Source organism: Parambassis ranga, chromosome 5 (genome assembly GCF_900634625.1).
Source record: "Parambassis ranga chromosome 5, fParRan2.1, whole genome shotgun sequence".
In the NCBI taxonomy this organism is placed as follows: Eukaryota; Metazoa; Chordata; class Actinopteri; family Ambassidae; genus Parambassis; species Parambassis ranga.
Window position 1 is genome coordinate 29,597,207 of NC_041026.1, and position 23,398 is coordinate 29,620,604.

Consider the following 23,398-nt stretch of genomic DNA (forward strand, 5'->3'; position numbering starts at 1 on the left):
CAAATAATCTCATCTGGAATACATTAAAACTAGCTGACAGGTATGTGAAACTCACACCATATCCTTATGTTTAAGATGGAGATCCCTATACCAGGAGAGACTCAACAGGCAGACCAGTTTTACTAATATGATTAATATATGTGTAGTATGTTAGGCTATACCTCATGATGTCAAAGTAGGTCATAACCTCCAGGGTATGTTCTGTCCATGTAAACATCTTAACCAGGTATCTGCTGCTGCAACATCACACACTTGCACACAGATGATCAGAAACCTGATGGTGAATGAACCTGGATTCTCCTGTTGCACTGGATGTAAATCAAACTAGAAAAAGACACACAACCTGGATACTGGTGTGCATGTAAATACAATCATTGTAATAAACCGTTATTAACAGCTTCACACAATCTGGTTAATACACAATCAGTATAAACTGCAACCTTTTTTGATTCACAGTTTTCTTCATGTGAAAATCACCTATTGCACCACTGGAACAATGTGGCTATGACAAGACCTAAATACACAAAAGTCTTGGATTGTGTCGTTGTGACTCCGCTGCTGTGCCCTTTTCCCAGGCTGTGACACCTCATGACATACGTCTCCTTCTGCACACATTTGTACAATGCATTCGGATCATCTGCTTTTTCATACACTCCATCAGTTCTGTGTTTGCAGAAGCTGCTGCTGGGATACACAACACTGATGCTCTGGTTACAGCCTCTGCCCGGACCGGCAGTGGTGCTGACAGCTGTGGGGACCAGCTGCTGTGTGAGTTGTGTGTTTTCAGAAGATGAGGAAGAGGAAGAAGAGGAGGAAGCAGGAGTCGTGCCCTCAGTGGTCCAATCTGGAAACAAATGTTTATCTTATAACTAAACCTAATAGGCTATTACAAAAGATACAATTATCCACAATATCCTACAAAATAAATCAATCTTTAATAATTAATAAAACAACTATGTTTGTATGCTTTAAATTCATTTTTTTATGATTGTATTTTTTCATGGTCATGCTTTGTTTCACTTTCTGCACTTGCTGGCTAATATTTAAAAAATATTGAACCTCAGGATTTTAGAAAGGGGTGTTTACCATTTTGTCTAAACAAAACCGGATCATTCAAAATCTTCTTATTGTTTATGATATTTCACATTTTATTATTAAGATTTGTATATATTTTTACAAGCAGTTACAATAATTAGGTAAAAATAGGTATAAGGCACATTTTGTGATAAGTGATATTATTAAAAGCTTTACAAATATTTAGAAGTAGTAATTTTCCAGGTGTGAAGACAACCCTTACCTTCACTGAGCTCACTTTTTAGGTGTGATATCAGTGGATATTTGCCCTGTCCACAGAACTGTCCAGAGAAATCATCCATATCCAGAGTCCAGACAGCAGCTCCTCCTATCCCATTTTTCTTTAGATAATCCACCTGTATGACCAGAAGAAGAAACTATGACACATTTTCTCCAAAGATGTCCCAGTGGGGTGACCTAATTTGATTCCAGAGTCTGCAGGACATACAAACAGGGGGCGCAATATTCGGCAAAGCTGATTTTATTATTTTATATTTTATAAAAATTATTTGTTTTGGTGCATGTACATGTTTTTACAAGTTTACCTTAGCATCAATGCTCCTCTGGTTGTCAAAGCCAACCCACTGATTGAGCTTGACAGCATAGGGAACTTTCTGACTGTCAATCCACTCAACTGTGCTGCCTTGTAGGAAGAAACAAATCTGATGGAAAAACAAAAACAAAAACAACAACAAAAAAATAAAAAACGGAAAGACACATTTGCATAATTGGATTGAAATGTTTTGTATTGAATTTGGATGGTATAACTAATAGATTCATGAACCTGGATGAGCAAGGATGGGAGACTGAGTGTTATTTTTCAATGCCAAACCAACTTTGAAGGAAAAAACATGATGATGCTAATATCTGTAGCATCAAAATTTGAACTGGTTGCATTGAATTTGTAAGTGCCATGATTGTTACCTCATAATAAGACCAGAGGCCAATCTGCTGGGTGTAAGGCCCCGGGATTGCAGGGCCACTGACTGGTGCACCAAGTCCAGTCGCTGAAGTGGAGAGCGTGAAGGAACGAGCATGGGTTGGAAAACCCAGCAACAACCACTCAGGTGGAGCTCCTTGGTCCTTCAGATACTTCATAATATAATCCTGACAGGAATAACAAGAGATGTTTGTATTGTTCAAAAGACAAAAACTCAAAGTGCGATTTTACAATGAAAGTATGAGATTACTATGTTAGCATTATCATCACTGTAGAGAGGACTGTGGTGGGCCGTCGCCCCATCTTGGTCACCATGCAGATCAAACATTTTTACACTGATAAAGTCCAAGTACCTAAAACACACACAGCAAATTACAACATGCCACATCATGTGACCAGTAGTCTTACTTTATAGGTCTTACTTTGACACCTCTGAGATTTCATATCCAGTTTCAATAACATGTGGATGTGCTGCCACGGCTGCAGAGAGCATCAGTTTCCTGTTACTGCCTCCTTTACTCTCAGCTTCATAGGCTGCTGAAAGTTCCTACAAATCAATAGAAATTCATTTACACCTCAGTCAGTGGTCCATAATGAACCTTAAAACAACAAATCAAATCATCGTTAATAACTTAGCAAACAAGTTTCCATTGACTGACTTTCCTGGCAGCTAGCATTCAGTTCAGTCCATGACCCCAAAGATAATTCATTTAGACACTTGTCATTAACTGAGATTCCTGGGGTATGACTTTTGTTAAGAAATAACAGTTTCTATACATATAACAAATTTATGAGAAAAAACAAGCAGATTTTGCAAGAATAAAACACCAATTAAGGAGAAAATTCAGATTTCTTTTTAAATTTTCTGAAATTTAAAAGAATTCTTACAAATTCATTAAAGAGCTCAAAAATGCAAAAAGTTATAATACAAATTTGTGAGGAAAAAAACTCAACAACAAAAAGTTACACAAAAACTGGTCCTGTCCTCCTTAAGTAATTATTTAACTTAATTTAAACTTTCAAACTTGTAAACTTAAACTTAAAACTTTCAAACTTGTAAACGTATTGCTATGTATATATACACAAATAAACTTACCACTGAAATTATAGACTGATCATTTCTTTGTTAGTGGGCAAATTTACTATATCAGCAGGAGCTCAAATCATGTTTTCCCTAACTGTAATGTTAAAATAAACATGAAATGAACATTAAACTGTGCAATTTGCAATTTACATGAGAGAAATTACTGTGAATACCAGCTTTTCTCTGTTATCACATACCATCTAGTGTGGATTCAACCCTCTGTACAAAAAGATTACTCTTTTTTTTAATGATTCTGTAGTACATAATGACTGATAAGGCCAAGGCCTCATAACCCTCAGTCCTAGGTATAACAAAAAATACTCAATTAAATATATACTCTATAAGAAAGAAAAAAAATCTATACATACCCCTTATTGCAAGATTAAAATAATAATAATATATAGCTGAGATGGAATCATTAAGCTCCAACTCAGTTTCTTTTTTGCACCACAATATGTGTACAGATCGATCAGTTAGTTTTTCCTTTATGTGCCAAAAGTAAAATCACTGCTCAACAAGACAAGATAAAGATAAAGACAAGATAAAGCTTCCTGCCTGTGTACCATGCAAAGCAGAGTGAACCTCAGCTTGTCCTCTGGGAGACTGCCACCTGATCCAAGATTCTCCCAGTCCAGATCCAGGCCATCAAATCCATGAGTCCTCAGCACTTTGATAGTAGACTGGATGAATGTCTGACGGTTGGCTGAAGTGGATACCATCACTGAGAACCTACACAGGTGATAGACACAATATAGTCAGGTTTATATTTGGCTTCACAACTGCATTAAAGTTGTAATGAAGCACTCAAGATTTAAGACTTTCTGGGTTAGGGTTAGTTTTTATTCAAGTGTTTTGACAAAAGTGTGGCATTAACCATTCAGGGAATTATAGCCATTTTCATACACATTTAACAGAACAATGTTTTGATGTAAGTTTTGGTATCAGCATAAGAGATTTTTGCCTTTTCTCAAATACAGCATAATTAAATGGCCAAGTCAAAGGAACAAATAACAATCATAATAAAGGTGCACAAAAGTTTGGCTGCCAAGTGTAGTTTGGTAGAAAATGGATCCTACAGAAAAACAACATGAAGTAGTGAAATAATATCAGTGTGCTGGAGGCATTCTAGCATTCTGTCAGCAGGTGGAGGAGTTTCATAAGAAGTGATCAACTCACTGAGCTCCTCCACTGTCTTCTCTGACCGACAATGAAGTCTTCAGTCTGGGGTTTCTATTCATGTACACACACAGAAACATCATGTTAAAATGTACATGGGATGTAATACTGCATAATATTTACTTTCATATTCAAAGGTTAGTACCCCATCTTTTAAGTGTGTTCTGTGTGTGTCTACAAAAACAATAAAAAATCTTTAGTGGGTCCTTGCATTAGGCAAACACAACCTCAGATGAACAACAACATATAAATATTTTTCACTGTGCCATGATTTCTTTGAGCAACCCCCCCCCCCCCCCAAAAAAAAATATCATTTGTTCATACTGTGTCCCCTCTTACTGCTTCCATAGGATTGAATTGTGTGAACTGCAGCATGTGTACAGACTCTATAAAAACAGATGTTTTGACAGTTTGCTGCTCTGGAACATTCAGGTGTGTGTTAACACAATGAGAGAAAGACATAAACAATGGTGTTAGAGAAGCAACTGTTGCAGCACGTCAATCTGGAAAGACTTGTAAAACCATTTCCAACTATTTGGAGTTCAATGTTCTACAGTGAGAAAGATTATTCACAAGTGGAAACATTCAAGACAGCTGTCAATCTTCATAGGAGTGGACGTCCCAGCTAATTCACCCCAAGATCAGAGAAATACACAAAACCCAAGAGCTACATGTCAGAGCCTACAGACCTCACTGAGCATGCTCAGTGTTAATGTGACAGCACAATTAGAAGAAGACTGAACTAGTACAGTTTGTTTGAAGGGTTACCAGGAGAAAGACTCTTCTGTCTAAAAAGCACATGGAAGCAGGACTGAGGTTCAGTAAACTGCATCTGAACAAAGAACAACACTTGTTCTACTGTGTCCTATGGACACATGAGACCAAAGTGGAGTTGTTTGGACTTAATATTCACCACCATGTCTGCTAAAAACTAGATTCATTTTAGTTAAATAAATAATGGGCACAGTTAAAAAAAAGTTAGATGTTTTTTGTCTGCGGTTGTATTTGTCTAATACAAAGACCCAGTATGATCAGATGCAGCAGTTCGTACCTGTTCTTTAGCTCAGTGAATGATTTATAGAGGGTTTTCTCATTCCACTCATAATCTGTGATCTCGTTGGCATGGTTGATGATAGCGAAGGCATAAACCAGGTGAGAACACAGGAAGGGGTCCACATGTTCTGGAAGGAATTTGCCCGCACCGGTTCTGTACCGTGACCAGTTGGTAAAATAACAGACCAGTTTGGTTGTGGTTGCTAGATCATGGGGACGAGAAACAACAATAAACTGTTTTTTTTTTTCACAGTAAAAAATCATTTTTAATGTGATGCTTACCAGTCGGAATGAAGAGCTGCAGTACCACTGCAAGGTGTACAAATCAAGTTTTCTTAGGAATTAGTACTGGATTGAAATTATAGAAATGTAGAATAATATGTGGCAACTCTCACCAATTATACTCGCAATGCCTGAATTCATCTCAGCTGTAGCTGGTGCTCTCTTCCCAGTCAGTCTCCTATTGTGTGATGGCTCTCAGGTAGGAAAACACCAAATGTATAGAGGAGCTCAGCCAGTCTCAGCTCTCATATTACTGCAAGTCACATGGTGTAATATTCAAGCTCAAAATACACAACATAGCCTGAAGTAGATCATGACATACTTTGTGATGGGCATGATGCAAGTTGAAACAGTCAGGAACGGGGTGTAATCATAGTAATGCTGTATAACCATAGAGGTGGATGTAGCTACAAGATATGTCAAATATATATATATGTGTTTTTTTTTTAAAAAAAAAACATTACTCTGTTGCATAAACCAGACGCTGTTTTTTTACTGAAAGGTATTAGTCGCTCCTAAGGACTTCACTGGCTACTTATATTACATAATGTGTCATGTCGACCAGTGGATCAATTAATAGACTATACCATTCTGGATCCATTATTGTTATCCACACTAATAAAAATGAGCAAGCCAGAAAGTAAGTTTCGCGTATCTTAAATTATAGCTAAACCTAATCAATTTGACATAACTTGTGGATACATTTGCTAATGGCGATCTAGCCAATTCAGTGTTTTAAAAGCAAAAGGAGCTCAGCCAGCTAGCTATACAGTAACCAGATACACACAGACTTCAAAAATTTGTCGATTTCCTAATATCTGTTCTCTCAGATTTTTCCTGTCCTTACGTTTAGAGCAGGGGTCTCAAAGTAGCGGCCCAAATGGCCCGCGAGCCGATATTTTGTGGCCCCCCACTTGACATCAAAGTTTAGTGTTAGTGCGGCCCGCACATTTTTCTCACACACACTTATTTGCTGAGGCTCGCCCTGTGCATTTGATTTTTATTATTAATTCCCCGTCAGTATGTCTCTGATATTTAGTTTGAATTTTTTTGAGGAGTGGCAGCCTCCGTTCTGCTCGGCGTGTCGTTTCTGTCTCTGCATGCTCGCGCATTTCTCCGCTGCAGAGGAGTTCCGCCCCCCGACACACACACACACACACACACACACACAGGCGTGTGCACACACATGTGGGCGTACTGCACCAGCGGAATGAGAGCGCGCATTGTAAACTTAGTCAAGCGACGCGCTGTCTGTTGGACAGGTCTCAGCAGCCTAGCCATGCTGGTATGTTGACGGTGTGTGTTTTCAGGTGCGGCGTGATCTCAGTGCGCATGTAGCAGTGCTCCGTCAGAATATAGTCCCAGAATGGATCAAACTAGGAGACTGCCGCGTGTTAATCAGCATTTCCATTTGTGCTCGCTGTGAATACGCAGCTCACATGAAGTACTTGGAGTTTCTTTCTTTCTTTTTAATCAGGATGCTAGTTGAACTGTAAACAAGCTGTGCACACGCCTGACTCCTGACATGTGTCTGTGTGAGGAGCCAGTGAACAACTTCTTTTCATGTTAAAGCAGCTGGACATATTTTATTTAATTTCTATTCACAATAGATTTTGTTATACTAGCCTACATAAATGTCATTGTCTGTACTGTATCCCCAATGGTACAGCAAATCACTCATTAAGGAATATGACATGCAGTTTATTCAGTAAACAATGTTTAGATTTTAGTCTTAGTGAAACTGAGGGAAATTCAGGCCCAGGAAAATCACCTCTTATCAATTCGATCGATAAAGTCATTCAACTAACGATTATTGAATTAATCAATAATTTGCATCCCTATTCTGACCTGTTATTAATAAAGATTGAGACGATTGGACCAGTTGTACTTTTTTGGAATATTTGAAACCCTTTTTTTAATGCGGCCTTAATGCGGCCCAGCCTCACCCAGACTATACCCCCAGCGCCCCCCCGGGTATGTTGACTTTGAGACCCATGGTTTAGAGCCTTTAAACTGCCTAAGAAGAAAATCCTACTGATTGTACGTGTTTAAAATACTGAAAGATTAATCTGATTAGGAGGTTTGCCACCATTTTTCCTCTGTATTTCTATTCCATCAGCGAGTTCTGGATCACATGACCACTTAGAGTGACCCACTTTTTCATTTCTACCTAAAGCAATTCTTACACAAAACCCATGTTTGAAAGAGAACACCAAACCTTCCCTGCATCTTTTCTTATTTATCACTGCAATGATGATATAACGTTGCTGACAGACTTTGACACACGCTGACTATAAGGACAAAAGACATGTCACTGAGGTGTTGTGCAGCTCAGGGCTAAAACTGCTGGACAAGCAGCAAAGACAGTGAAGACACTGCTCCACTTCATCTGCCACTAAGGTGTTCTGTCAGTAGAATCTGTCTCTGCATCCTGTATGACCATGGGTTTAAATCTAATATAATGACGTCATCATGACAGGTTTTCATTCAGTTTCTGGTAGCATCTCAGTCTGGGATTCAGATTTCACAGGGTTGTATGCTTCAGTAAATCCCCTTATGTTCTTAAGTGGGTTCTTTGCTTACACAGACAGAGACGTGTGAAGTTTGGATCAGCAATAATCCTGCCAGATACCAACGTTCAGACTATTAAGGGAAATGTGGTTTACCAAATAAATAGTAGATGGTCAGCAGCTAATGAAGTGGCCTAGTTTTGCAAAACGTTGGCTTAAGGTAGAACTCAGTGTCAGTTCACCTCTCAGTCAACTCTGGGTCCAAGTTGGCATCTTTTTTCAACATGGAAGTGCCTGTAAGCCAGATAATTTGGGCTTACTTTTGTGCGATGGATAGATTCAGAGTTATGTCATCCATCTTTATATACAGTGTAACGGTCATAAAATATCTCAGAAAGTTATGATACACTGAAAAAATGAACTCTAAAATTTACTAAATTACCTGTAACATTTTCTACTTAATAATATTAAAATCAAGTAAAAACATAAATATATACACATTTTTATCATGTAACAATCGAACTGTATGAAAAGAGTAACTTATTATGTATTTGTGCATAGTATTTAACTAATTTGTATTCACTGCACATATACTATAAATATTGAGTAATCGTTACTCCAGAAGTGTAAGTAGCAGTTTAAATCCGAGCATGCTCAGTTGAATGACATTGTAACGGACACTGTTACAATTATGGATGCTTAGATCTAATTGTTCAACACAAAAGATCAGGTTAGGTTCAGGTTAGTTTCTACTCAGACTGGTGAAGAATATTCCAGTTGTTGGGTCTCATTTATTCTTCTGTTTGAAAACCATGTTACATATTTTATTTTTACAAGGAGACATTATGACAATAGCAACAGACTCACTTATGCAATTTACAGTCTGTTTATTAGCATCAGCTGTAATACACACACTGGCTCAGGGCCACACACAGCACTTGCAGCTATCATCAAAGACAGAGCCATTTCCGCACTGCCTAATGTGGGTGATGCCACCTGCGCACATGTAGAAGCTGGATTTGTCATCAGGGTTGGCGTACAGGCCGTCAGGTTTGCCGTTGCAGAAGCCTGATCCTGGGGCGTGGGTAGTGGTGGTGGTGGTGGTGGCCGCTGCGGTGGTGGTGACACCAGGTTTGGGGGTGGTGGTTGGAGGCAGTGGTGGAAGCTCTGATTAGAAGAGAGAGAAGTGTATGTTGACGATTGTTACGATAGTTGACGATGACGATAGTTCAAAAATATCAATCAATCAATACGTTTTTCCCTTGAACATACCAATGTCAAGGAGTTTGCGGAGGTGGCCCATGAGAGGGTGGTTGCCCTGACCACAGAATTGTCCAGCAAAATCATCCAAATCAAGTGCCCACACAAAGGCGCCGCCAAACTTCTGCTCCTGCAGGTAGCGAACCTAATGGGCCAAAAATAAACATGGTTCATTGGTGCCACTACCTTCTATTCTATGATTGTATGAGATGATGTGAAGTCTTTCACACCTACCTTGGTCTCATAGCTCTCCTGAGTGTCAAATCCCACCCATTCATTGTTCTTGGTGGCATATGGGACTTTCTGGTCCTCAATCCATTGGATAGTGGTGCCTTTCAGGAAGGTACAGACCTGGACCACATGCAATATGGTAAAATGTTTGCACTTTTATTTTTTACTTTTTTTTTTACAAGTTATTCAATGCACTTCAAACGTACCTCATAGTAGGACCAGAATCCAGCTTCACGTGTGAATGGACCAGCTGCAGCGGGTCCACTAGCTGGGGCTCCAACTCCAGTGTTTGATGATGTCAGACGGAAAGTACGACCATAAGCAGCGAATCCCATCCTCAGCTTCGAAGCTGGGGTGCCGTTGTCTCTCCAGTACCTCATGGCGTAGTCCTATTATAGAAGGGTTGAACTAAGAGTTCATAAACCTTCATTACTTCTTAAAAATCAGATTTTTGCTTCCCTGTCTACTTACAGTGTTGAAGTAGACAAGGTCACCGGTGTCATGTGAGCCCTTGAACAGAGGGCTGTTGTGTCCAGTGAACTGCTCCCAGGTTCCATGGAAGTCATAAGTCATTACATTGATGAAGTCAAGTTCCCTGTAGAAGATTAAAAAAAACAATAAAAAGAGAATGAGTGGCTTGCAAAAAGTTACAGTTTTCTCTCTGGTAAGGACTACGCACTTGGCAATCTCAGCAATTTCATATCCACCATCGATGGTTCCCTTTCCAGCAGACACTGCAGCAGTCAGCATGAGCTGAGGATTGCCGGTGGCCTTGGCCTCAGCTGCATAGCCAGCAACAAGTTCCTACAAATGAGGTAAGTAAAAATGAGTATGTAAGTATGAATGGGGTCCATTGTAAAGGATAACTGAACCATGAGAGTTCTGTACCCACCCTGCAGAGCAGAGTGAACCTCTGCTTGTCCTCTGGGGGACTTCCACGGGATCCAGGGTATTCCCAGTCCAGATCCAGACCGTCAAATCCATGAGTCCTCAGGAACTTGATAGAAGACTGGATGAACTTCTGACGGTTGGCTGGATTAGACACCATGATGGAGAACCTTGAAGGAAAAATAGGCAAGTAGAGGCTAATATGAGTGCCACGAGATTTTTTTTCTTATTTTGTCACAAATAAGACTATATTGAAGTTGGCAACTTCAATGCTTAAATATTACTTACTGAGTTGAACCAAAGTTCCATCCTCCAACAGCCAGCAGAGTCTTCAGGTGAGGATTCCTGGAAACAGCAGAGTATTTGGGTCAAACTTGGCTAGCAGTAGGATATTATAACAAAGGACTACTTTGTACTATGAAGTACTAGACTACTACACTGCACATATTCCCAGGGAACCCCCTTGAGACCCCCATCTGCAGCTGATGATTGATCACATGGACAGGAAGTAAGGATGTCCACATACTTTTGTCCATATATTGTATTTGTGATAGGCTAATATTGGCAGATACATATATTGATACATTGGTTGGGCTCTGCCTATGACTACTATGCAATATGATGTCATGAGCACCTCAACACTTTTCACTCACTTGGCCTTCAAGGCATTGAAAGACTTGTAGAGGACGTCATCGTTCCACTCATAGGTTACCAGCTCATTGTTGCTGTTGATGATGGAGAAGGCATAGATCAGATGGGTGCAGAGGAAAGGGTCCACGTTCTGTGGCATGTACTTCCCCTCACCGGGCCTGTACTGAGACCAGTTGGTGAAGTAGCAGGCCATCTCCATGGAAGAAGCTGTGTAGGACAGCACAAAGAGATGTTAAATTAGCATTGGCTTCTGAGATTTAAAATAAATAAATAAATAATAAAATAAAAATTCAATGATATTGCAACACACCCAACTGGCAGGCCACCAGGCATAAGCCTAAGGAAAGTACCAAAAGTAAAAGAATTAATAATGTACATTTGTGATATCAAAAGCTGCATGATAATATTTTAAATTCTGACAATACCTGCAAGAATTGTGAACTTGCTCATGTTGATTTTACAACTTCACTGGATGACTGCAAGACAAAAAGCATAGCAAGGTCTATAACTGAAGCAATATGCCAGGAGATCACACAATTACATATAGACTCACCTTAGGACCAGATGAAAGACCCAAACAGCTGCAGCAAAGCTGGACCTTTTATACACAAGAAGGAGGTGTAGCAGCCTTTGATAAATTGGGGCCAATAAATGTAATGATTATTAGGACATCTTTTTGATAAGATACTGCACCGCCATATGTAGACAATAATTTACGTATAATTTACAACATTCATTGAACTTTTGTTGCAATTTAGGTCACTTGGCACTTATTCTTATTATCATATCATATTGATGGCCTGAGAGTGGTTATGATAATAGACCTGATATTGTTACTGCTGTTAATAAAATACATGTTGTCCACATAATTTCAAAAGTGGTCAAAGTCTGAATTTGTTTATGATATAAATAATGTTATTGTTTGTTGTCATGGTATTAATACAAACATTGTACCTTAATTTATTGCTTCTGTGTTTTCATCATGGCTGTAAGAGTCTGCTGTCTAAATAAAATGCAAATATAGACAAAAGTATGTAGACACACAAGATTTGTAAAGTCTGATGAGGGGTGATGAGATCAGGTCAGGTATCGGGTGGCATTGAGGTCAGTACAAGTCAGTTCTTCCACACTAAACTAGGATTATAGTAATTATATAATATTATAATAAGATTATTTCTATGAGCTTTTGTGTTGAAACAGGAAGCCATCAAACACAGGTATCATCTAAATTTAATAAAAGAAGAATAAAAGTTTGGAACTGCAAACAGCAACAATTTTAGGACTTTTTTTTCCTACTGGTTTATATAAAAATTAACTATTTTTGATTATTAATGGACAAATCAATCAATTAATAATGCAAAAAAGCTGCCAATGTGTCACTGAATTATATATATAAATTATTATTACTACAGTTGCATAGGAGGAAAATCCCAATAATAAAGTACAATAGTGTTTTGACTACACAATACTAATACTAAAAGGATTTTTGCATATCTTTTCACAGCTTGATACGCTCCAGTCCTTGATTAATAGCTTAATAGCTTTTGATTATTTTATCTCTCCCTTTATGAACACCGACCATGACCTATGACCATCAAGATATTCCACAGTAACCCTCAGCTGACTCACAGATAAGCCGGGTGCAGCTGGATGGTACATTCTGACACTCAGTTGTGGTGTGATACCTTGACAAAAAAAAGAAAAAAAGCAGATGTTTAGTTCAGGGTTTGTGTGGAAATCATGCATTACTAATAGAAGCATTCGGGGCAGCTCTTATCTGCAGGTTACTATCTGCAGTGAGCAAAGTTTTAGGGATGGGTCTAAGTATGAGCTGTACAAGCTGAACAAGGGAATGTAATTAAAGGTGCAGTGCAATGCCTTTGTCTCCCCTTTGTGGCAATGAGAATAGTTACACAATCAATAGTGATACCATGCATCTACATTTACTGCTTTTTGTTGTGAACCGAAACATGAAGTGTTATGTTGTGTTTCTCCTAAGCCCCTACGCCAAGGGCTGAGACATAAAACCAACTTAAGTGTCTGGCTCCAAAAGACCTTCATGTTAAAATGTCCAATGGCAATAAAGACCCCAGTCTTCAAAAATGTATGTGTAAGATGACAACAAGTTCACCTATATTTATTCAGTGCCTCTGTTATGCTTAAGCAATTGTTGGTTTTATTTTTGAATAGTAAACCACATCATGTTTTTTTTCTTTTTTTGTTATTTTTCACAGCATGATGCTTCTTACTCCATCATCTTTTTTTAATAACAGGACAGACACTTAGGGACATAATAAGTCAGCAAATTGTCTGCTTTGCTACAGGTTCCAGCTTGAACACTGTATTGCTTGGAAACACGTGCAGCAGGCTCTGATGTGCTTCTTTTATTTGTGTTTAAATGGTGTGTCCAGATGTGATACCAAATCAGCAGTCATTTGTATATAATGTATATAAAAAAGGCGGTACACTTGGAAAAGTATGTTAAGCTGTTGTTCATACTGTTGCTGCAAATTGCATGTTGTTTACCTGTTATATTTGTTTAATATTGAGGTAAGTAAAAATGAGTATGTAAGTATGGTGGCGGTCCCCTCCATGGGCCGCCACCCCTCCATGGACCGCCACCCCTCCATGGACCGCCACCTTACTGTGGTGGAGGGGTTTGAGTACCCAGATGATCCTAGGAGCTATGTTGTCGGGGGCTAAATGCCCCCAGCAGGGTCTCCCAAGGCAAACAGGTCCTGGGTGATGGGCCAGACTAAGAGCGGTCCAAAAACCCCTTATGAAGAAAAGAAAAACAAGGACCGTGACGTCGCCCGGTATGGCGCAGCCGGGGCCCCACCCTGGAGCCAGGCCCGGGGTTGGGGCTCGAATGCGAGTGCCTGGTGGCCGGGCCTTTCCCCACGGGGCCCAGCCGGGCTTAGCCCGAAGGAGCGACGTGGGGCCGACCTCCAATGGGCCCACCACCGGTGGGAGGAACCGTAAGGGGCCGGTGCAGAGTGGATTGGGTGGCAGTCGAAGGCGGGGGCCTCGGCGACCTGATCACTGGACACAGAAACTGGCTCTGGGGACATGGAATGTCACCTCGCTGGGGGGGAATGAGCCTGAGCTTGTGCGGGAGGCCGAGCGGTACCGACTAGATATAGTCGGGCTCGCCTCCACACACAGCTCGGGTTCTGGAACCCAACTCCTTGAGAGGGGTTGGACTCTCTTCTATTCTGGAGTTGCCCATGGTGAGAGGCGGCGGGCTGGTGTGGGCTTGCTTATAGCCCCACAGCTTAGCTGCCATGTGTTGGAGTTTTCCCCAGTATGTGAGAGGGTCGCCTCCCTGCGCCTTCGGGTTGGGGAGAGGTCTCTCACTGTGGTTTTGGCGTATGCGCCGAACAGCAGTGTAGAGTACTTGACCTTCTTACAGTCTCTGGGAGGGGTGCTGGATGGCACCCCAACCGGGGACTCTGTCATCTTGCTGGGAGACTTCAACGCCCACGTGGGCAGTGACAGTAACACCTGGAGAGGCGTGATTGGGAGGAACGGCCTCCCCGATCTGAACCCGAGTGGTGTTTTGTTATTGGACTTCTGTGCTGGGCATGGTTTGTCCATAACGAACACCATGTTCGAGCACAAGGTTGTCCATCGGTGCACCTGGCACCAGGACACCCTAGGCCGGAGGTCAATGATCGACTTTGTAATCGTGTCAGCTGACCTTCGACCTTGTGTTTTGGACACTCGGGTGAAGAGAGGGGCTGAGCTGTCAACTGATCACAACCTGGTGGTGAGTTGGATCCGTTGGCGGGGGAAGAGGCTGGACGGGCCCGGCAGGCCCAAACGTACTGTGCGGGTCTGTTGGGAGCGTTTGGCCGAACCCTCCGCTAGGGAGATCTTCAACTCCCACCTCCGGGAGAGCTTCACCCAGATTCCGAGGGAGGTTGGAGACATTGAGTCGGAGTGGACCATGTTTTCCACCTCCATTGTCGATGCAGCTGTCCAAAGCTGCGGCCGCAAGGCCTCTGGTGCCTGTCGTGGCGGCAGTACCCGGACCCGGTGGTGGACACCGGAGGTCAGGGATGCCGTCAAGCTGAAGAAGGAGTCCTATCGGGCCTGGTTGGCTTGTGGGACTCCTGAAGCAGCTGATAGGTATCGGCAGGCCAAGCGTGCTTCAGCGAGGGCAGTTGTAGAGGCAAAAACTCGGGCCTGGGAGGAGTTCGGGGAGGCCATGGAGGAGGACTATCGGTCGCCTCAAAGAGATTCTGGCAAACTGTCCGATGCCTCAGGAGGGGGAAGCAGTACTCTGCCAACACTGTATTCAGTGGAGGTGGGGAGCTGTTGACCTCGACTGAGGGGGTGGTTGGACGGTGGAAAGAGTACTTTGAGGGTCTCCTCAATCCCACCAACACGCCTTCCATTATGGAAGCGGAGGCTGATGACTCAGTGGTGGACTCGTTCATCACCTGTGCTGAAGTTGCCGAGGTAGTCAAAAAGCTCCCTGGCGGCAAGGCACCGGGGGTGGATGAGATTCGCCCTGGGTACCTTAAGTCTCTGGATGTTGTGGGGCTGTCTTGGTTGACACGCCTCTGCAACATCGCGTGGCAATCGGGGGCAGTGCCGCTGGACTGGCAGACCGGGGTGGTGGTCCCTCTTTTTAAAAAGGGGGACCGGAGGGTGTGCTCCAACTACAGGGGGATCACACTCCTCAGCCTCCCTGGGAAAGTCTACGCCAGGGTACTGGAGAGGAGAATTATGCCTATAGTCGAACCTCGGATTAAGGAGGAGCAATGTGGTTTTCGTCCTGGCCGCGGAACGCTGGACCAGCTCTATACCCTCCGCAGGGTGCTGGAGGGTTCATGGGAGTTCGCCCAACCAGTCCACATGTGTTTTGTGGACTTGGAGAAGGCGTTCGACCGTGTCCCTCGCGGCATCTTGTGGGAGGTGCTCTGGGAGTATGGGGTCCGTGGCCCTCTGCTGAGGGCTGTTAGGTCCCTGTATGGCCGGAGCAGGAGTTTGGTTCGCATTGCCGGCAGTAAGTCAGACCTGTTCCCAGTGCATGTTGGACTCCGGCAGGGCTGCCCTTTGTCACTGGTTCTGTTCATAATTTTTATGGACAGAATTTCTAGGCGCAGCGAGGGACCGGAGGGGATCTGGTTCGGGAACCATAGGATTTCATCTCTGCTTTTTGCAGATGATGTTGTCCTGGGCCGGTTTGCAGCCGAGTGTGAAGCGGCTGGGATTAGAATCAGCACCTCCAAGTCTGAGGCCATGGTTCTCGACCGGAAAAAGGTAGTTTGTCCTCTCTGGGTGGGAGGAGAGCTCCTGCCCCAAGTGGAGGAGTTTGTGTATCTCGGGGTCTCGTTCACGAGTGAGGGAAAAATGGAGCGGGAGATTGACAGACGGATCGGTGCAGCTTCCGCAGTAATGCGGTCGCTGTACCGGTCTGTTGTGGTGAAGAAGGAGCTGAGCCGGAAGGCGAAGCTCTCGATTTACCGGTCAATCTACGTTCCTACCCTCACCTATGGTCATGAGCTTTGGGTAGTGACCGAAAGAATGAGATCGCGAATACAGGCGGCCGAAATGAGTTTCCTTCGAAGGGTGGCTGGGCGCTCCCTTAGAGATAGGGTGAGAAGCTCAGTCACCCGAGAGGAGCTCGGAGTAGAGCCGCTGCTCCTCCACATCGAGAGGAGCCAGCTGAGGTGGCTCGGGCATCTGGTTCGGATGCCTCCTGGACGCCTCCCTGGGGAGGTGTTCCGGGCATGTCCCACTGGGAGGAGGCCCCGGGGAAGACCCAGGACGCGGTGGAGAGACTATGTCTCTCGGCTGGCCTGGGAACGCCTCGGGATTCCCCCAGAGGAGCTGGAGGAAGTGTCTGGTGAGAGGGAAGTCTGGGTGTCCCTGCTTAGACTGCTGCCCCCGCGACCTGGCCCCGGATAAGTGGTGGAAGATGGATGGATGATAGATCATTTTAATGCATTTTTTATTGTTTATCGTTTTTATGTATTTGTGTAACTGCTGACTGCAAAACAGCAAAGTCACGATAAAGAACACTATAAAGCAGAAATACCAGTTACTTAAGTTTGACAACATGCCAACTATGAAACCAGGTCATTTGTCTTTTTCAGTTGTTGGACAAAACTGTGCAGAGGTGAAATTACATACACACACTGTGTGCATTTTTATCATTTGATGCTCTCAGCCTGAAGACTAAAATACTGACAAATTATTTTGTGTACAATGTAAAAGGGCGTACTGTTACACACTCACTGTACTCACTGTGAATGTATTGGGCCCAGAGAGATCTCTGTGTAACCAGCTGCAATAATGGCGCAGATAAAAATCAATGCTTAATAAATTAGCATAAAAACAGTGAAGCCTTCATCATATATCATTTTATCTGAAGGTGTTTTTGTTTCTAATTCCTGCAAGGGCAGCTGTGATGTGGTGACAGGAGATGATGAATATGATGTAACAGAGTCTGACCGGGCCTCAACTGATATACTATCTGTATTGCTGTTGGCACAAACATCATAAACAGTGCCACAAAGGTGTTGGTGCTGAAACACCTCTGAATGCTTGAATATAAATGTCTTCAGGCACAATTAGAAGAAATAATGGAAAAAGTCCCACTGTGATCGATATTAAAATATCACACAAATCCATGTAAAACTGTTGAGAAATGTCGTAGCTAATGGCTAATTAGAGAACAGGCATCCACAGGGCAGCAGATGACCAAATCATTTAAGAGCATTTCATAAGCATGCCATATCAAAGGGCTTTAAATTAACTTATAGTATTGCACTAGTCCTTTTTAGGGCCCGAGCACCGAGTGGTGCTTGGGTGGAAAATGGCGACTTTGGCGATTTACACCATTGGTATGCGGACGAACTCCTCCTAGTATAGGGATTTTGCCCGAATGACTTGATATTCGGTGGATGTGACCTAAAGGACCTGCTAATCAAAAGTTATCAAAAGCTTTTCTCTAACTTAAAGGCCTCTGTGGCTCTCCAAAGTGTGGCGACGATTCATGATTTCGCCATGAAACTTCAAATGGCTCTTACACCCGCATACTTTACCCAAACGGCTTCAAACTTTCTGCACATGGTCAGAGCTCCGCCCTGAACGTCTCTATGTTATCATGATCTGTGCCGCTCATGGCGCTCCCTTGTGGTGGAGACAGGAAGTGCACCTATCTCACTGTTTAATCCTCACCTGTCATTACAGAGCCAAATGAGGATCACAGACTTGAAGTTCCACAGAGACACCTGTGTGGTTTCCTGTATCAGGCAGCCTGTGGCGGTGGCGACTGTCAAACCTTCACCATGAAACATCAACTGCTTATAACTTCGCCGTACATTGTCTTAACGTCCTCAAATTTTTTTCATGTCATAAGGATCTGTCCCCGGACACGTCTGCATGCTCATGAGTAATCTGCACAGTGCCGCCTACAGGAAACCGAAAATAACTGATTGTTGACAATTTTCATGTATGAATCAAATGTTTTTGGAGGTTTGATGCACAGACAGGTATCCACTATTCTCATGGTGTCTTAAAGTTTGTGGCCATTTTTGGCGATCTGTGACCCTCCTACAAAACTTTTCACGCCTCACATACTTCATCGAATTGAGCTGAAATTCACTGTGTCTACTCAGGACACCATAAGGAATAGACGCATTCCAAAACTCTTACAAAAGTCTTACGGTGTGGCCGGGGCGTGGCCTCAAAGTTTGCCGATTTCACAGGAAACAGGAAGTCGCTATAACTTCTGTGTTTACTGTCCGATCTGTACCAAATGTCACATGTATGATCAGACTCTGACCCTAAATACATCTATACAACAATATTGAGGCTTTGACAGAGCGCCACCTACTGCCTACACAAACTGTTGTATTTTCATAGGTTTTTCTGCCTGCCCCCCTGGCCAGTTTGTGGCCGGTGTGTGGCCTCAAAATTTGGCGATTTTATAGGAAACAGGAAGTCGCTATAACTTTGTCTTGTAAACATGTGTCTGCTGTAAATCTCTGGAAATGAGAGGAGAGGAGAGGAGAGGAGAGGAGAGGAGAGGAGAGGAGAGGAGAGGAGAGGAGAGCATAGGAGAGGGGACTGTGATGGCCCCTCGGATCACAAGGTGTGCAAGGGCCCGCAATGCTGCTTGCAGCTTTAATTTTATGGTTGTCATTTTCTTGTGTTTTGTTTTGTGTTGTATGTATGTACTCTGTGTCATGTGACTTTGTCATGTGATCTGAAGAAAAGAGCCACAGTAAATGGCAAGAAGTCTTACAACTCTTTTTTGATTTTATTTTACAAAGAGTTTAGATTGTTGGAGAACTGTAGCTTCCACGCTGCAGTGAAGCCAACATACAGTCACGCTTTTTTTTTGTCCGCACAATTCGTTCGTATCTATCATCCATTCTCTTAACCCACTTTTTCCTCTTGTCTCAGCTGTCAGTGGGTGGGAGGCGTGGTAGACCCTGGACATTAGAGGTTTAACTCCCATAAACAGACCACATAATATACATTTGCATGAATTAATGGAGAACAATTATTATTGGTGTACTGTGTATTATTTTAAAATGGCACCATTTTGGTTTTTATTAATTTGGTTTAGAATGTATTCATCATGGTCTACTGTGATATGAGAAGCACACTGAGAAGAACTGTTTACTGAACCAATAATCAGACACACTGTCTTGTATCTTTTAGTTTTATTTTAAAAGCTAGTTTTTAAAACATCACAAAACATCATTGTCACAGTTGGATATTCAATCAGTATGATGGTCATTCTTTATGGCCACACACAGCACTTGCAGCTCTCTTCAAAGACTGTGCCGGCTCCACACTTTCTGACATAGGTTCGGCCGCCTGCACACTCATAGAAGCTGGCTTTGTCATCAGGGTTGGCGTATATGCCATCTGCCTTGTCCTTGCAGAAGTCTTTTCCTGGGATGGGGATGGTAGTCTTGGTGGATGGAGCAACAGTGGTACCACTGGGTTTGGTTGTGATAGGTTTGGGGGTTGTGGTAGTTGCTGGTCCAGCAGTGGTAACGACAGGCTTGGTGGTTGTGGTTGCTGGAGGTGGAGATATTCCTGTGATCAGAAGACAACATAAATAAATCAATTTAAAAACATGTGGCTTGAACATGCTCCCCTTTGTTTACTGAGAACTTCATAATTCTCCTCTTAGCCTGGCAAGCAGAGAAAGGTAAATGTGAGAAGCAAGACATACCACCATTGATGAGTTTGCGCAGATGGGACAGAAGAGGATGAGCTCCTTCTCCACAGAACTCTCCATTGAAGTCATCCAGGTCCAGGGCCCACACAAATGCACCACCAAACTTCATGTCGTTCATGTACTGCACCTGGGATTAAACAATAAAAAAGTTAAACGTCCATCCATCCATCTCTCCTAAAGCTAAGTTTTATCATTCATTCCTTATTTCTATGTGGATGTCTTGCCTACCTTGATCTCATAGCTTTTCCTGGAGTCAAATCCCACCCACTCATTGTTCTTGCTGGCATAGGGAACTTTCTGGTCATCAATCCACTGAACAGTGGTGCCTTTCAGGAAGGTACAGATCTGAGGAACACATTAGAGAAATGCCATTTGTACCTTGGTCCATTCCCTGCTTCTAAATGGGCATGTAAGGTTGAGTGTTTACCTCATAGTAGGACCAGAATCCAGCTTCACGTGTGTATGGACCAGCTGATGCAGCACCACTAGCTGGGGCTCCAACACCAGTGTTTGATGATGACAGACGGAAGGTACGACCATAAGAAGCAAATCCCATCCTCAGTTTCTCCACTGGAGTGCCATTGTCTCTCCAGTACTTCATGGCGTAGTCCTAAGTTTGGAATACAAAGAGAACCAAGGTTATTTCCTTAACATTCTTTACTAAAGTATAACTGCTAATATCGTCTATCAATGTGTGCACCATCTTGCGTCATTAGATCCCTAACCGTATTGAAGTAGATGAGGTCACCAGTGTCATGTGAGCCACGGTACAGAGGGCTGTTGTGTCCAGTGAATCTCTCCCAAGTTCCATGGAAGTCGTAGGTCATCACATTGATGAAGTCCAGATGCCTGGAATTATGATGAAACATTGATTGAGACTTACTACAAAGCCACCCTACCCACAACCTGGATGTTGGAATGTGAATATGAGCATTTCAAAAAATGCTTGACCTACTTGGCAATCTCAGCAATCTCATATCCGGCATCGATGGTTCCCTTTCCAGCGGACACTGCAGCGGTCAGCATGAGCTGAGGCTTGCTGGTGGCCTTGGCTTCAGCTTCATAAGCCTCAACAAGTTCCTGCAAATAGTGACAATTGATGAGACACTTTCTACAAATACTTATATCAGTACAATATATCTAGTCACTCTGACTACCTTGCAAAGCAGGCTGAATCTCTTTTTGTCCTCTGGAGGACTTCCACGGGATCCAGGGTACTCCCAGTCCAGATCCAGACCATCAAATCCATGAGTCCTCAGGAATTTGATAGAAGACTGGATGAATGTCTGACGGTTGGCTGGAGTGGACACCATGATGGAGAACCTGAGGAATGTTTAAATAGGATATCATGGTCAGTATTTGAAGTGTTTCAGGGAAGCACACATTTAGGTTTGTAACTTACTGAGTTGAGCCAAAGTTCCATCCACCAACAGCCAGCAGAGTCTTCAGACCAGGGTTCCTTTAAAAAGAAGCATTGTTTGTTTTGCTTATATGGGATCTCATTTCATTTCTAATTTCAGTTGTAGAGATTTAAACAGATATAACTATTTCACATGGTTCTTACTTGCTCTTGAGTCCATTGAAGGTCTGGTATAGGGTCTCATCGTTCCACTCGTAGGTTACCAGTTCATTCTTGTTGTTGATGATGGAAAAGGCATAGATCAGATGGGTGCACAGGAAAGGGTCCACATTCTGAGGTGTGTATTTACCAGCCCCGGGTCTGTACTGAGACCAGTTGGTGAAGTAGCAGACCATCTGGGAGGCAGTTGCTAGGAATCAGCAAGAAATTTCTGTGGTCAACTCTAAATGTAGGCCTTATGTACATTTAACTGCTTTTACATGCACATCAGTATCCAGGTTTCCTCTCTTTTCTGGTTTTGATCAAACCTAATTTGGGGTATTTACATGAAACATGACAAACCTGGTCTATCTGTATCTTCTTTTCTGAATGTTCAGAAACAAAGATAAGGTACAATAGCATGGTTTCTAAGTACTCATGCTAACACATCTGGGTTTTTCATAACTAAGGCAATGTTTACATCCACATAACCTGATCATATCATTAGCCAACATGAGTAGAAGAAATGGTAACTTACCAATCTGACACAGGACCAGGCACAAGCCTGCATAACACAGATCAAACCTGAGATAAATACTTTGTAACATTTTGTATTATTTTGTGGAGGCGGCGCTGATGTGAAGAGTTTTACCTGCTAGAATTGTAAGCTTGGTCATCTTGATGTTAAGACTCACAGTTTCAGCTTTCTTTTTCTGTAGATGATGAAAAGAATATTGTCAAGAATAAAAACAAAAACAACACAAAAAATAATGAACAGAATATGAGCTCAATCAACTGATTTCAACATGACCATCCACTGAAAGCATCTGAGCTATAAACCAAGTAGAAGTTGGCATGTGTATTGTGCTAATAGAAACTAGAGGATTTGTCTGAACTGTTTTCTTACAGATACTATGCTATATATCAAATCTAGCTTTAAACTGCATTTCCTAGGAAAGGAAATGGAATTATACATGTAAACACCACATTTCTGTAACCTGAAGTGTAATAGTTCTTCAGATGAACAGATGAATTCCCAGTGTAAACTTACCTTGGGATCTCAGAAGGAACCAGTGTGTGTGAGTTTTTCAGCTTGATATATACATTACCCCAGTCTAAGGAGGAGGGTTTTGGTTTCTACATATCTCAAAGGGGCGGTGGGCATAAGTTATTAAGCATAGATAAGTATTGAGAAATGCTGATAAGCTGCACTGTATGGTATAGTCTATATTACAATGTCCTAATTCTGCAACAGACAGGTTGTTAAATGACTATTACTCAACACACACAAATCCCAAATCAAGCTATGCTTATGTCAATAAGTGTATCTATGGATAAAGTAAAACAATAACCAATAACAATAGAATCTTCACATCAACCAACTTACTGCACAGAGAGTGTGTGTGTGTGTGTGTGTGTGTGTGTGTGTGTGTGTGTGTGTGTGTGTTTTAACACAAGTATCGGGGAAGAAGGAAAC

General features: G+C 42.4%; 3 protein-coding genes across 3 annotated transcripts; all 3 read right to left on the minus strand.

Moving 5' to 3' along the window:
• Positions 1–901: 901 nt before the first annotated feature.
• LOC114435945 (acidic mammalian chitinase-like) lies at positions 902–5,783 on the minus strand. The gene is made up of 11 exons (XM_028405934.1): positions 5,723–5,783; positions 5,610–5,636; positions 5,326–5,530; positions 4,275–4,328; positions 3,662–3,827; positions 2,437–2,561; positions 2,265–2,367; positions 1,999–2,181; positions 1,620–1,736; positions 1,298–1,430; positions 902–915 (listed from the first exon to the last, which is right to left on the minus strand). The coding sequence occupies exons 1-11, from the start codon at positions 5,748–5,750 to the stop codon at positions 902–904; spliced, it is 1,155 nt and encodes a 384-aa protein (XP_028261735.1). The 5' UTR covers positions 5,751–5,783.
• Positions 5,784–8,890: 3,107 nt separating this feature from the next.
• On the minus strand, positions 8,891–11,722 carry LOC114435515 (acidic mammalian chitinase-like). Its single transcript, XM_028405217.1, has 12 exons — positions 11,703–11,722; positions 11,575–11,625; positions 11,460–11,486; positions 11,152–11,356; positions 10,787–10,843; positions 10,503–10,668; positions 10,290–10,414; positions 10,082–10,205; positions 9,817–9,999; positions 9,614–9,730; positions 9,392–9,524; positions 8,891–9,286 (listed from the first exon to the last, which is right to left on the minus strand). The coding sequence occupies exons 2-12, from the start codon at positions 11,597–11,599 to the stop codon at positions 9,039–9,041; spliced, it is 1,410 nt and encodes a 469-aa protein (XP_028261018.1). The 5' UTR covers positions 11,600–11,625; positions 11,703–11,722; the 3' UTR covers positions 8,891–9,038.
• Positions 11,723–19,884: 8,162 nt separating this feature from the next.
• Positions 19,885–22,630, minus strand: LOC114435929 (acidic mammalian chitinase-like). The gene is made up of 11 exons (XM_028405903.1): positions 22,574–22,630; positions 22,460–22,486; positions 21,928–22,132; positions 21,766–21,822; positions 21,521–21,686; positions 21,319–21,443; positions 21,089–21,212; positions 20,791–20,973; positions 20,592–20,708; positions 20,358–20,490; positions 19,885–20,218 (listed from the first exon to the last, which is right to left on the minus strand). Exons 1-11 carry the CDS (start codon positions 22,596–22,598, stop codon positions 19,917–19,919), a joined length of 1,464 nt encoding a protein of 487 aa, XP_028261704.1. The 5' UTR covers positions 22,599–22,630; the 3' UTR covers positions 19,885–19,916.
• Between the last annotated feature and the right edge of the window lie 768 nt (positions 22,631–23,398).